Genomic DNA, 15537 nt, shown 5'->3' with positions numbered 1-15537 from the left:
TATTGTGTAAGCAAGCAGGTAAAATGCTTGCAGGTAAATGCTGTGACCTGATCTAGACTGACACCTGAGAAGCCATTTGTAATTTCGTGTGTGGGAACATGATAGAACGAGTAAATATGTAGTGTTTTCACATGCTTTTACTTCTGACTTATTACAAATATTTGCTTGCATTTTAGAAGTTGTGTTTTCCAACATAAGGCATGTATATACACAGTGTCTTGACTAGGCTACATATACAGAAGACTCACAAATATATACAGAAAGACTTGCACGCCTACTGAGAATTTAACACTGAACCATACCTGCCTGCTCACACTGAAAAACGCGAGAACATTAAGATTTTGTTTGCTTTTATAAGCGAATATCAGACGTTCGCTGTAGGGGCAGCTGTTACATGACATTCTGATGCAATTATGCAAGGACTAAGAACGTTGTGTTCCTGAATTTACACACAAATCTGCCGTTATGTTTGCAAAGATCCGTATCACACACCATTCGGTTCAAAGCCTTGTCATAGGACATACCTTTCCAGTAAGAGAAACACTTCATCAAAAGAACTGCAAGAGTGTGACTGTTAGCGTTACGGCAACTTTAGTTTATGCTTAAAGTAATATTGAGTAACGGTCTAGTACGCGTCATTGTTGTGATGATCCAGTAGATGGCACCCTTGCTTTTTCACTGAGAGCTACTCTACGGTCAGAATGAAATTTCAAACATGGAGTACGAAGGAAGTATTCATTTTATTTCAAAGTCATCTAAGGGAAGTCTATTCCATTCCATTTTACATTACAACTTTCATTGACTAAATAAAGGTTCATTTTCAGCTAAATACAGCTTATGAAAAATATAAACGCATGCTAGTTACAGATATTCTACAGGAAGTGGTATTTACACAAAACTGGATTGTATATCCTGGAGTAACACTTAGAGAGAGAGAGAGAGAGAGAGAGAGAGAGAGAGAGAGAGAAAGAGAGAGAGAGAACATTGAATTTCATCACTTGCTGTAACATTAAATCCTTATTCACAAAAGAAGCAGTGCATCTGAATGAAACATTAGGAAAATAATAATATTCATAATCGCTTTTGTGCTTTCAAATTAACAAATACAAAAGGTCAGTAGTTGTGTAGACTATCCACTTATAAAGGTCACTTTCTTTTTTCAAAATAGTTCAAGAATGAATATGTGCACTTTGACACCCATTAATTGTGTTATAGTGTGTTCACACAGACAGCCAAACATATGTAGTGTATACTGTACTTATAATAATATACACATATTGTGGCTTCAGTTCAAAAAACCTTTTCATAGAAATATCAAATATAAATTGTTTTCTCATACATCTTTCAAATGATTGCTGCTCATTTTGTTCATAGATATCTCAGACATCAACATTAGAGTAAAATGCACACACGCAAACTGCTCAAAGCCACCTGCTGCATCTAGATTCAACACAAACTTATCCTCCCGAAATCGATATGACTTACGTTCAGTACTAATGTGGTGCTTTCATAGACACATCATTTTATCAAACAATATGGACTAAAATGCCCGTCAAAAGATGAAACAAATTAAACATTTAAGATCACGCTGGCTTTTCAGAATGCTGAGCTCATCAGTTTTAATTTTTACCAAAGTAAATTAAAAAATATGGCTTAACCAAAAATCAGGATTCAATCAGGATTTATAACTCTGTTATGGGTGAATGCAGCAAATATCTTTTGAAGCAGTCTTCATTTTTGCATATTCAGTACTTTGCTAAGGGACCTTTATCAGTATACACAGGACTCAGCAAAGATGTACTGCATGCTCACTCAGCTAGAGATTTAAGAAAACATAAGACTCATTTTCAGAGATCTCATACATACTGTTAAGTGACTTAGCCCAGATGTCTCCTAACCTACATACACAAAATTAGCCCTAAGGTCTTTTAAAGTTTACAAAGAACCAAGGCTAAGTGACCTCAGAAAATATTGACAACATTCATCACAGAAAGCTCAAACCTAGTCTAGCAGTATTGGAGTCTAAGAACACTGATCGAACTCAGCTAAAACACCTAACACTATAAACTGTGTAAAGCTATGAGACTGCAAACAGCATTGACAGCACTCATATGGCTTAGACTTAGCTTGTTAACCCCATATAGTGTAGACAGATTTTGGCTTAACATACCTCAAAAACACAGAATTTAGGACTTAGCTTGAAGACCCCAGCAGCTTCAATTCTGAATACCGAGAATTTAGCCTGGATATTACATAGAGATTTAAGCAGCTGCTAGTTCATTTAAGGCCAATTTCATTACAGCACTTAACAAAGAGATGTTGCGTAGCTAGAACTACACAATGTTTTAGAGCAGTTACAAGACCTCATACAGCATACAGGACTCCTACAAATGGGCCTTAGCGAAGAGTCTATGCTTTTATTTGAAGACTACAGACAGATAAATGCAAGTGACAGTATCAGGCCCTACAGAGCTTATTATGATTGTCAAATTAGAAAAATAATGATTTGATGGTGAATTAAAGGAATTTTTAGTTTAGCTTCAAAAACAAGGAGAAACTAACATACAATTTATATTCCAATACAGATTGAAATATATGTAATAAGTGTTTGGCCAAGTCATTTTGAATGTATTCGATGTTTAAACCAGATGTTTTCTTCATGTTGGAGCTGTACGTGCAACAAAGTGGCTAACTTGGTAGCATCACATGATTAATTTATACAGATGTGAAATGATAAGGATGCAAAGATGATTTCTGACTAACACTGACTCGTATTGTATGTAGCTTAATGTATTTTGTTACATTTTGTAATAATGATACTCAGGGAAAAGATGTGATTAATTTTCTTTAAGAACAAAGCTTCAGCCTATGAAACACTGAGTAAAATTAAATATTAAACTTCTAGCACAGGGCATGAATCAGTGATCAGTTTAAATTCACACATTCACAGGACTTGGCAACTCTAGAAAATAAAGTGAGAAGTTTCCAGAACGTGGTGCCATTTTCATCTATCATGGTTTTCTGGATTCCAGTCTTAATTAAAATGAAAAAAGAAAAAAAAAGTGTGTTTCATCATCAAAATTCAAAATCTGGAATGCAAATATGCTAACCAGCTGCCTGTCTTTAATACTTCACAGGTATACAGTTAAATAACTTCAAACTGGCTTAGGCAAAAAGAGAGCCCACTATATCACTAGGTTCACCCATCCACCATTTTATAGCTTTAAAAAGTCCAGGAGAGTGAAGGTGGGTTTTAGGAACTGGGGTGGCAGTCAATACAGCAAACAGTTTTTTCTTTTTTTTTTTTTTTTCTTTTTCTTTTTTTTTTTTTTTGATTGTGAGTCTAATCCAGGTTACACAGTGTCGAGAGTTCTTGTCCCAAATTAATGCCACAGTCCCAGTTTGTCCTGTGCGCCGGTGGTCATACATGCTGGAGCTACAAAGGGCCTTTGAACTGATTCCCAGAAAGATGTTGCCGGATGGATGGCTTGGAGCCCGCTGCATCTCCCAGTTTACGCCACACCACCTGAACACATGGAACAGCAGCAGAGACAAAGTCATGGTTATGCAATGCTTCAAAATGCTTGAAGGGAGGGGCTTTGTGTGACAGTGCACATTGAACTGGGGATGGGGGTGGTGTATATTCATACAGGAAAACCTAATTATACTAGATCCCTCTGTATATAAAAGGAATAAAGGAGACATTGTGCCTACATGTCATCCCTGTGATTGTGCTTTTGAAAGGCTGGAGAGCTGAAAAAAACAAAACAAAACAAAAACTACCCGAGTTATCAGTGCGGGAACAGTGTCACTGCAGCACTCCCAGGTTCCATGCCTTGTCACATGTATCTAAGAGGCCCTACAAAGCCCTCCATGTCCTTAGCTTTAAAACTCAACACAGGGCTCCTGCACCAGCCCAATAGTGTTGCATTGTTTTCCCTACTGAAGTTATTTTAATTGCATTGACAACTGTGCCGTAAACACGGCAAGCCCTATGCTGAAGCATCTAATTAAAGGACTTTGAAAGCGAGGCTCTGTTGTGTGGTAATTGAAACACTGTCCTTCATCAAAGTGATGGCAATGCTGTGGATCTGACATGCAAACAAACAGAGAGAGAGCGAGAGAGAGAACTGAGGCTGGCCATGCTTGCCTATTGCAAACCATCATTAAAATGCTGCTAAGAAGCTGAGCACAGCCAACAAAAAGAAAGAAAGAAAGAAAGAAAGAAAGAAAGAAAGAAAGAAAGAAAGAAAGGAAGAAAGAAAGAACTTACATTACACATCTCCCTGACAATGGCCTTCTCTTTCTCACTGAGGTCCTCCTCATAATCCTCGGGTATTTGCCTGTCCAGGTTCTCATGGACTTCCAGCACCTATGAGATTACATTAGTTCAATGCAGTATAGTTTTATTACCACAGGAGTTCATCTCAGGACAGTTAGCAGTCCTCTTTATCACAAGAACGATGAAGCACTAACGAGGTCTGTCATTTAGCCTTTATCACATGTTCACTCATGAGAGATTCTTACATAATAAATCAAAAAAGAGTCGAATATCTATTTCATTCAAAGATCTGTTACTGTTACATAGTGGTACAGTTTTTTTCTTTTATTCTCTGAAAGAGAACTCTGAATTTAAGTCTCTTAAGATCCAGTATGTACGCTATAAAGATATCCCAGAAAAGTACTACTGGAACGCATGTTTCTTGGTTATTAAATCAGATTTTTTGTGTTTTTGTGTGGTGTGATTATATTATGATTATAGTCAAGCACCTTTTAATTATTCTGTTTCTAGTCAAAGTGCCTTTCTATGCACACAATGTCACTTTACAAAATATGAAGGAAAGAATTTATTACATAGCTAAATTTGAACTAAATTCAACTAGATTTCAAATACCCTCTTACATCTGAGGTAAGTGCTAAAGATGACACACACACATTATTTTGTGGTGTCCGATAACACAGACAGAAACATCATTGTCTGGGAGTGTGTGATGAGTGGGATAGTGAAACAGCAGTGACTGGCTCTCACCTTCATGGCATGAACCACTGCCTCAGGTTTCTGGGCTGAGGGCATGTAAGAGGATGACAGGTCTACTGAGGACATGCGTGCAGAGCCCTGCAGAGAGTGGAATACACCCCTGTTCAGTCAAAGACCTCAGACTTACAACACACACACACATAGATATACACGTATGCACATAAACAACAGATCGCACTACAATCACATATATCATCAGAGGACAGATGAGTGGTGAGAGTTGGTTCCCATGTTACATTTGGGTATGAGATGGGTTAAATCATCTCATTATAGCTCATTTTTGCTGATACCCCCCTCCCAGGAACGGAGTGCCTGCCTGATAAACAAAGGGGCCATTCACTGCACAGGGCCTCGCGAGACCCTGTTTAGACACAGCCTTTTCAGCCCCATTCTAGCGTTTAATCCACAACAATCGAGCTGGCATTCCGACGCAGGGACTCGGATCGGACCCCGGGATAAGAGGGACCCCCTTTTGGCCTGAGAAAATAGTCCTGTGATGTTCATTTACAGCTAGCAGAAGGTTCTTTCAGGACCTGCGCCCTAGAGGTCTTTGCCGAGAGCTGACCCGAGTCATACCTTGGCTGAAGAGCCATGATCTCTGCCCACCATTCAAACTATCATAGAAAGCCAAATAGGACCGCCTGCTACCTATCTGTATGGAACTACAGCTGAATGATTGCAAATGGAAGGATAATTTTTTTTGTTCGTTTGCTTGTTTTGCTTTATTTTAACTAGGCTTGCTGAAATGAAGATCTCTCTGACCAAAGAGTAGGATTGGGGTGAGCGGCTCTTGCGTAAGGCTGTGTTTTAATAGTATGCCTGGTACCCTTAGGAGTGTTTATTATCAGTAACCTACTTCTTGTCAGTACTTCTTGCCTGTGGCATCACTGATGAGGAGAGGATGGAGCAATCGTCTAATTCAATGACTCTCAACTGCAGTCCTGGGGGCCCACTGTCCTGCACATCTTTGCTTTAACTCCTCGTTATCACAGTTAATTGAGCTAATCAATTGCTTGGTGATCAGTGGAATCAGGTGTGTCAGTCCTGAGTTAAAATAAAGACGTGCAGGACAGTGGGCCCCCAGGACTGGAGTTGAGTATCACTGGCCTAATTTGTTTCACCATATTTGGGGCCACGCCACGGCAAACAGCTGTTTGAATGACTTCAATTGGGCCTCTAATTACAGGGCATTAGTGCCCTATGAACCACTATCCTCCTGAGCTCCTGTGGGGTTTATAGTCTTCCAAGTCCCCGTGCTTCAGCGAGAACTCTGCCAACGCTGAGCTTTATTTTATTCATACAGCACCAAGAGACAGCAGAGGGGTGAGAAAGGGTAATGGCAAATCTGTCAGGCCAGCATCGTTTTTAGGAAGTACGTTTACACCTCTTGGGCAGAAAGCCCTCCTTTCAGGTTGGACTGTCTCCAAGCTTGGCTTAACTTTACAGGCCCTTAATGCTTACAACTGAATCAAGGCTAGCTCAAAACGCCAGAGCGTTAATATCTAAAACTCAAGTCCAGCCAGCCAAGAACACAGGCTTACGGCAGAATGCATAAACTGTTATAACACAAGGAAAACATACACTGACATGTATGAATGAGTTCCAGATAAACACAGGGGCGACTGACCTCAGGGGACCTATGTTCTCCGCAGGCATACAGAGCAATAAAAAGGATCCTGGTGAAAGCTGCTTAAGCGGTGGATAGAAAATTTCTCTGGCCTTACACACATGTAGTATTTTCATTGTAAACAAAAGGTGACTACCAGTGTAAAATCACCATGTTACTTTTCATTCATGACAGCCAGTCAGTGCTGGCTTAGTTTAATTATCTAAATTCTCTAATAAAGAAACCCAAGAGAGGAGAGTCATGACAAGACCAATAAGAGATAGATTAAAAGGCTAAAAAAAATAAGCCCCTCTAAGCTCCTATCACAAACCTATCATTGGATTAATCTACATTTTAAGTGCCATTTAGACAGGCATCAAATCAGAAAAGGGTGCACTGGATAGCAAGATGACCATCAATCCGCAATCTCTCTGTGCTCACGTTGAAGATGAAACTTCAAAATCTGTAAGTATGGGAAAAATGTCTTGGCTTTTCAAGAAGAGCAGCTTAGATGGACAGACCACAGGATCAGAGTAGAGATAACGTGAGGCCTCTCTTCTGAATTATTATGAATGTCATAAAGTGATCCAAAGGGAGTTTCACATAACTTCCAAGAGCTTTAGAGCACTTATCAGGAACGAGGAACTATCTTAGTCTTTCATTTGAAGCAGGAGAAAGAAGGATAAGGTCACCCAAAGGTGCTCTCCTATTTACCACTGACACCTCCGCTCCTCAAGTGACCCCTGCTGAGTGCCAACCGCACAGACAGTTCCCATTATTGTTTGGCAGCCACATTTCTGCATTATTTAGAGGCATCATCCACCTATGTGTTTGAAGTGATAGTTCAAAGCCTTGCTAATGAGGCTGTACTTGCGGAGACAGGCACCTCAACAGCCTGCCTCTATGAATGAAAAGGAGAGGGATAAAAAAAAAAAAAAAAAAAGCAAAGACACAGCCCCTGCCACTTTGCAATAGAAGACCCATGCTGCACTCTAATTGATTTCTCCTTCCTGCGGAGTCCGCCCCATGTCGAAATGCTACGGCTGCGCTGTTTTGTTGTCAAGCTTCCTCGTGTCACAAACCAGTAAACGAGACGATTAGCTTTAAGTGTAACACCATGATTTGTACAATTGCTGATGACCTTTTCAGAGGGGAAAAGCGGCTGAGAGAGAGAGAGGGAAAGACACAGAGAGGGAGGGGGAGAGAGAGGGAGATTACAGGGTAATGAAAGGGAAGACAAAAAAGGGAGAAGATATGCTGCCCTCTCCGAAGGAGTATTGAATTTAATTTTTCATGAAGACATCCTTTGGTGGAACAGAGGGGACAATGCAGTCACACAAAGGCCATGCTCTTTCAAACTGATGAGCACGGGGGGGGGGGGTGGGGGGGGGGGTGGGGGTCAGTCAAATAGTCTGTGAGGGGAGTATGAAAAAGCTAAATAAATGAAGGGTAAATGAAAGTCTCATATAAACTAACTGCATGTTGGTCTCATTTTTACAGTCTTATTGGTAAGGTCTGAGCGATGTTTACACAGTGACTAAAGTTATTGAGACGCGCAAGGCTGTACTGGACTTTGAAAGGAATACCAGTGAAAAAATATCATACAGGGAGCATTGAAAGGTCGTGACTGTAACAGTGTGCTGAGCAAAGTTATGTTTTTTAAAAAAAGAAAAAGAAAAAAAGAAATCCGTTTAAACAGAGACAGTGAAACAGTGAGTCACTTCACACAAATGGAGACAGGAAAGTCTCTGTATATCTCTGATCTTTCTTTAGTCTCTTATCCATAGCCAGCATTCAATGAAGGACCCCCATGACTCAGTGTGTAAACTTCCCACTTTAAACATTAACAATGATAGAAAAACAATCCACAGTATAACCTGGAATTTTACAGCTCTATTCCTCTTAACTCCATCAAGTCTACGAATCTCTGTACAAAAATTAATGCTTTCTGTGGACAGCCTTTTGTTACAATCTAAGCAGTTGACTATGTGCAATCCTGGAAGGTCTGATTCTCATTTTGTCTGGCAGACTGACAATGTTTATGGCTTTTCCCTTTTGACAGTGTTTCCAGAAGGGTCATAACCCTTTTAGCTGCTGGAAAGAAAGAATAAAGATCAAACTGACATCTCTCCTCTAAGCTGCAGTAAATACGATAGCTAATTGCCCTTAAATTCGAATATGCAGCAAATCAGTTCAAAGACATAAATCTTTTTAAGCTTATCTGTGATTTAAGCTCTGTGCCTCAGTTAACAAAGGAGGTCAAGGCTGGGGAGGGAAGTTGGGTTTGGGTGAGGATCTCGGCTTCCCTGAGAGATTTAAGACACGTACGTTCTGCAAGGCATCCTGGTACTGGCTGAGAGAAGACAGCTGGGATTCTGAGTGGTATAGAGAAAGCCCCTTCCGTAGCGTCTTCTGGTCTCCAACATTCCCTTTCTGTAGAAAAAAAAAAAAAAAAGACACACAAACAAATGGTCTAGAGCAATTTTCAAAACTGGGCAAATGAAGAGTCATGACAAGCAGCATAAACAAAGACGATATCTGATCAGAACCTACCCCTGAGCAAAGAGGCTGAGGAACAAGTAGAGCCGCACAATGCTTCTGTGCAATGGTTTATGGGCCAAGGGTGGGAGTCACATACCAACGTTCTGTCCCTGATCCTCAGAAGATACTGGCTTACACTACTACAATGTGTGCTTGGCCTTGAAATAACACCACAAAATGGCAAAGGATTTCCCTCAAGCTTTATAAAACATAACCAAGTTCATACATGGCCATGAGAATCCATGACCATTCTGCAAATGACGTCTTTTGAAAAAATAGGACTGGTTGTTTTCTTCAAAGGTGTAAATGAAAAATTTCTTTTTCTACATCTGCATGGTTTCACTTGCGTATGAATTACTTAACATGATACATATATCAAACGTGTCATAACTTCTCTGGGCAGACTTTTAGCGGCTACACTTCACCACACCATCTAATGCACCTTGTCCAACATGCCTGAATGAGCGTTCCACCGCGTGAAAAATGACCCCTGTGAGCGATGAGTTTTAGATGGGCTCTCTCATCGCTGCAGAGGAGGTGAAGGAGAGGCATATGTGAATTCTGTCGTTTGTGTCTCGTGTTACAGTCTCCCCAGTCATGATGGTTATACCCAAGATCTCATCAAAGAAGAGATCATTGAGACAGAGGCCTAACTCATAATACCTTAAATCAACAATCACATCCGAAAGATCAAAAGATCCCTTAAGAGCCAACTGGATTATGAGTGACAGGAATCATACTTTATCTCTTTGGCATAGAGAAATGAAACGCATTCGTCACTGACCTTTGCAACCACAGATTTATTTCAGCCTCTTTAATCCAGAATATGAGCATTTGCAAATCAAGAAAGATGAAGAATTTACAGTAGAATCACTTCATTTATTTTGAAACTCAGTTGCTAAGACTGTCTCAAAGACACAGCGCATGTTACCGGTCATGTTCTTACTGTTGTTTCCAGCTGGTGATGACATTCACCAAAAGTTACATTATATTTCGCTGACTGGAGGAAACCTTGTCTCAGTGGCTTTTTTACTCAAGTCTATCTATTGTTTTTTAATGTATTAGGTGGATCTAAAGGATATCTACCATACAGATTAAAGTTTTTTTATTCTTAATCCCTCTGTGAAGTCAAATAAACAGGTAGGATAATCTCATTGTCCTAGCAATCTGAGAGGGAAATCTATGATAAAATGATAAAGTGATATATAATCTTAGCGTTTATGCTTAGAAAGTTTCATCTGTTACTTTATCATAAATTGAACACCACCTCCATGAAAAAAGAAATGTACACTAACAACGCCCAGAGGGACTATCAAGCCAGACGTTAGCCTCAGAGAGCTTTTCTGGGTCAGTCAAAGCGATGCACTTAACTGACGCTAAAGTCTTTCAGACCAATGGGCAGTCTTGCTCTCCAGACAACAAAACACTGTTTTCCCCTAGTGTGATATAAAGGTAGAGACAGGCAGTCGATGCAGAAAGGAATCACTGGCACGTCACATTTCTTCACCATGCCTTTCCGTAAACGCAGACAGGAGGAGTTGAAAGCCTGTCACGACTCTAAGGAGAGGCGCCATCTTTCACAACATTATAAACAGGAACAGGAATCCAGCTTGAACTTTTGGTACAGATCAAAAAATGGTACCTGATCCAAGCACGAATTAGCAACTACGACAAGATATGAAAGTCCATGCTCGGTGCCTATTTGACTGCAAAGGCTTCCAGTTTACAAGAAACATAAATGGCGGGGCAGACGAGGTCATCGTTGGGCCCTGCAAGCTGAAGCAGGGGGCAAAAGTCAAAAGTACAAAGGATTATGAAGTACGAGGCATCACTGTAGAAGTCTGTCACGCTTCATAAATATCGTCTTTGAAAAACTGTTTGAGCAGCAGCTGTCTGGAGAATTCAAACCATCACAAACTTGTTTCTGAAAAGATGTAGAGCACATCCCACTCACCTATCAAACGCAACGGTGCAAATCTCACGCAGAAATGATACCATACGAAAGAAAAAAAAAACAAACTTTATTTGAAATAATATTATGTTCTCTGTGGGAAGCTTTGGAAGCGATCGGTTTTGTAATATGCCAGACGCTTTCCCGGTGTTTTTTTTTCTCTTTTCTTTTTTTTTTCTTTCCTGGAGAATTTTCTCGGCTAGTGAGAAATATCATGTGCGTGCAATTATCCTTTCCTTGGAGTTTCTTTGTAATCTGTTCCTTTTGTGCCCTGATTGATGTGGCGTGCAAACAGTTCAACAGTTCTCTCTAAGGGTTTACTGAAGCTTAAAGGAAGTTGGTCTCCTTTTTTTGTTTGTTTGTTTTTTTCTGTCAGAAAAAATGTCTATTGTCATGAAAGTGAGCGTATATCTTATGTTACTTATGTAACCATTCACTATCAGTAAATGGGAAATTTTCCATACTTTCCTGTTTGTAATGGCTGGAAGTCATTTACTGTACTTACTTTGCTCTCTCTGTACAAAGCTTCCTGAATGTTTCCAAGAATCCATGTCCTGCAGAGAGGATCTGACTGATTCACTCTACATGTTTGTCAGTAATCTTGCTTCACATGAGCAAATAGGCAGATCTTTTGGTTGATGAAAAATACAGTGCCACATCACCAGACACAAAATTAAAAGCTTCAAGTGAAGTGAATTCTTACACACTCACATTATTCCACCTTGAATTCATAACTGAGGTCTGGTCTGAATGCATGTGTGAATTCTTGGAAAATTCTAATGCTCTATTACCTAAAATCTCCAATATGCAAAACAAAGCTAGAGCAATTCGTCTTCAAAAAAATAAATAAATAAATAAAACACACGTATATACTGCATATGTTTTTCATTCCCCAATCCTCACTTGATAGCATCACTTTGTCTTCTAACCAAGCACTAATACACCTGATTTAACTTGTCAGCCTCTCAGAATGCTCATGATTAGTTACAGAGGAGTGTTCGTGCAGAGTTACATTTATTAACGTGCTGTCCCGTGAATTCCCGGGAGTGAGGTTAAGAAGCATCAGCTCAACAGACAGCTCCCGCTCACCTTCTCATTTTTCTCACATACAGAGTTTCTATTGTCACAACAGAAAAGGGCTGACTTGAAACCTCTGTTATAATGTTGACATAAGAGTGTCATAAATCAGTCTCATCAAATTTCAAAAGAAGAAATAACTGTTTATGCATGTCAGTGGTAAAGTGTAGCACTCAGAATGCCCAGGCGGGCCTTGATCGAATACTATCATCTCTTCACAGATCAGAGAACATTAGGGGGAAAAAAAGGATGAGAGGGAGAGAGAGAGAGACAGAGAGAGAGAGAGAGAGAGAGAGCAATGAAAATGACTGCATTACATTATCCACGCTCTGAATTAATTCAGAAATGGAAATCTTAGCTTTTACAATGGCTCCAAAACTGCTATTAATGTAGACGGGTGTGTCTGTGCTAACTTAATACATGGCTTTGGGAGTCCAAGTAAGTCTTGGTTCAAACATAATACAAACCATTTACACACATATTAAAATAATCAGACTTCACAGGCTGATCTCACCTTCAGCATTTCAGCTAAACTCAAAGCATACAGATCTCAGAGCAATATAAAGTAATGCAGAGGATGATGTCGACAAAATGATTTGAATTCTTCATGAGTAGCAGATGTACTCAATATTTAAGGCACAGCCTCCTTCTCATGCATAAAACAAAAGTCCGTACAAGAATTCAACCAAATACAGACTCGTTTCAACTGTAGCTCCTGTCTGAAAACACGGTCCTATCCTCTGAAAAACACCCAGGAGTCAAAGCAGACACTTCACTGTGTCACATTCAAATTGAACTGACACAAAACACTGTTGGGAATACAACTGTTCACTGAATCAAATCACAACCACATATATGACCTTAAATACATGTAAAACATTTGAAGTATAGAGGGAAAGCACACATTGCTGCATTCACCAAGCAATTCGTGATTACAACCATTATATGTAGCTTGAATATATATATATGCATATATATATATATATATATATATATATATGTAATCTATTATATTTTTACCAAATGTGTTGCAGGAAAATGAGCTGATGGCAGTTAATAGACAGAGTGAGACAGGGACAGACAGTGTGACTCAGCTCCAGCCTGCGACAGGGGTCAGGGTAAGGTTGCTGCAAGGTTGGTTGAATCCTGGGGGCGGGGGATGGGGTGGGCCGGGGGGGGCAACAGGGGAAAATTTGGTCCAGCACTGGCAGCACTCTCACGCTGTTCATTTGTTCCAGTCTAGAGAGAAGTCTCATCTGTTTAAAATATGAGCCCGAGTTCTCTTTCACACATTTACCCCTCCCGTGTGTCAAACCGAACGCATCACCTGCTTTCACACTACCCAATCTAAAACCTCAATTCTCCACACTCCCACGTCACGTTCACATATTTCAACACAGTTACTGTATGTTCCAGGTTTTAATCTTGTCTTAATACTTGTAAGATTCTAATCATGTAAGCTTTGCCATTTTAAAGTATAGTTAAACAGACTGGGTGCACAGTTGTTACTTGTCATGGCTCTCTGCTGCAAAGACATGTCAGTTACCATAACGAATTTCCTTTTCTGATCCAGACTACTGTCATTCCTGTCTATGAGATCTACGGGACCTTACCTGAGACAAAAGCTTGTTGTTATCATCCTCCAAGATCCGGACCTTGGATTCCAGTTGGCGGATATAGTTTGAGGATGAATCTAAGAGAAAGGGGGAGAGGAAAGAGAGATGGAACATTATTTAATGAAAGTCGTTTGAAAATTGAGACTGTTTATAACAATAAATGTAGAACACATGTTAGAAGCGCCTCATCACATTTCTGTGACAGAGAACCAGAGTCACGGAGACTCCGGCAGGCCGTGACTCTGACTGATTTCACTCCAGGTTTCCCAAAGCGCCAAGTTTGTGCAATATTGAGAAATCTTTGCACGCTTAATCCCTAGAGTTCAGACTACTCCTTTATTGTTCACATTCCCGTTAACTTATCTCGTGGTCTCTGAAGCCCCCAAAATTCTGTTTTCCATTAAGAACTGATTCACAATATGGAATTCATTGCACCAGCTCCACCTTCAATAATAACTTTTTAAACAAAAGACACCTGTCAAAGCAATGGAATTCTTCAGTGAAAGGTACATTAAACTGCATTCAATGCACAGCGAACATTCTATTGAAGTGTGTAATGCAAACAGAGGTTGTGTTACAACAGGGTTTGTCTTGCCTCGGGAAATGTTTTTGATTTTTTTTTTCTCCCCACTTTGTAACAAACACATTACTTTTAAGAGAGCTGTCTGTTTTTCTTCGATTCGGCCTACACACAACTCAGAACACGGTACATATGATCAGACATGCTCTTAAGTATGCAAGGAATGGGTAATTATAGTGATAAGGGCTTTAAGGAAATGAATGTGTTGTTTTCAGGCATTAACGGTGTGTTGATACTGTGGTTAAGGGGTATCCTGAGGTCCCTGCCTCCTGCGTGGTGGGTGGGTTGCATTCTCAGCATAGCAGCAGTGACCTCTGTGTTATTTCGGAGTAATAGGGTCTGGCTGAAGCCTGTGCAGCATTTCACACTGCCCCTGCCTCATTTTATGCTCATTTAAACTACGTATGATATTCATCAACAGATCAGCAACAATGAAAAGCACACTTATGACTCTTCATTGTGATTAAAAAAAGAAAAAAAAAAGACATGGCCACGACAGTTTTGTTTGTTTGGTTGTTTTTTTTACCCCATCACACAGTGGTCTTCAACAAATGAGAAAATTTCCTCTTAACTTTTATTGGAAAAGGCATGGACACACACACACACACACACACACACACGATGGTTAGGGGCCCCACAATGACAGAAGCGATGAGTCATTCTTGAGGTCAAACTCATCCTGCATGTTAAGAGGATCTTCCATGCACCAGTAAACTCTGCCTGAGTTTGTCTCTCCATGCTTCATTAGAGGGTCGCTCCGCCCCCCTTTCCCGTAAAACAGCCTGACCTCCTAATAGCACACCTGTTTCTTCACTTACTCTTACACTTAGAGAAGAAGAGGGAGAAAAAAAAAAACACTTACACCACAGTAAGTTTCCTACAGAACGTTTGAATATTTGTCGGAAATTTTGTTCTTTGAAACGACACTTTGAAGTTCAACCCCATAAAGCCCTCTGCCCTTTGCACTTGTCACACGGCCAGTAAACCGCAGACAATCGTTATTCACCTCATAAAACCAGATTAAGCAGTTGTACGCCATTTTGTATCATCTGGGAAAACCGATCGTTTAGATCCTTACTCACCACCAGGTGTCACTCCTGTCTAGACCAAAGACTTGCTATGCTGATA

At 40.1% G+C, this 15537-nt stretch overlaps 1 protein-coding gene across 1 annotated transcript in view; it reads right to left on the bottom strand.

Annotated features, from left to right (window-relative positions):
- Positions 1-954: 954 nt before the first annotated feature.
- The window catches only part of ccdc85ca (coiled-coil domain containing 85C, a), a 35214-nt gene continuing 20631 nt past the window's right edge, over positions 955-15537 (bottom strand). Inside the window, exons 2-6 of the mRNA XM_030773053.1 lie at positions 13827-13906; positions 8973-9077; positions 5030-5116; positions 4274-4372; positions 955-3526 (exon numbers count right to left, since the gene is read on the bottom strand). Of these exons, the coding sequence (XP_030628913.1) occupies positions 3437-3526; positions 4274-4372; positions 5030-5116; positions 8973-9077; positions 13827-13906 (461 nt within the window). The 3' untranslated portion in view covers positions 955-3436. The remainder of the gene's footprint in view (positions 3527-4273; positions 4373-5029; positions 5117-8972; positions 9078-13826; positions 13907-15537) is intronic.

The sequence above is a fragment of the Chanos chanos genome, chromosome 1 (assembly GCF_902362185.1).
Source record: "Chanos chanos chromosome 1, fChaCha1.1, whole genome shotgun sequence".
NCBI classification, from domain to species: domain Eukaryota; kingdom Metazoa; phylum Chordata; class Actinopteri; order Gonorynchiformes; family Chanidae; genus Chanos; species Chanos chanos.
Note: the sequence above shows the minus strand (reverse complement) of the source record. Positions and strands in the feature narration are given on the sequence as shown.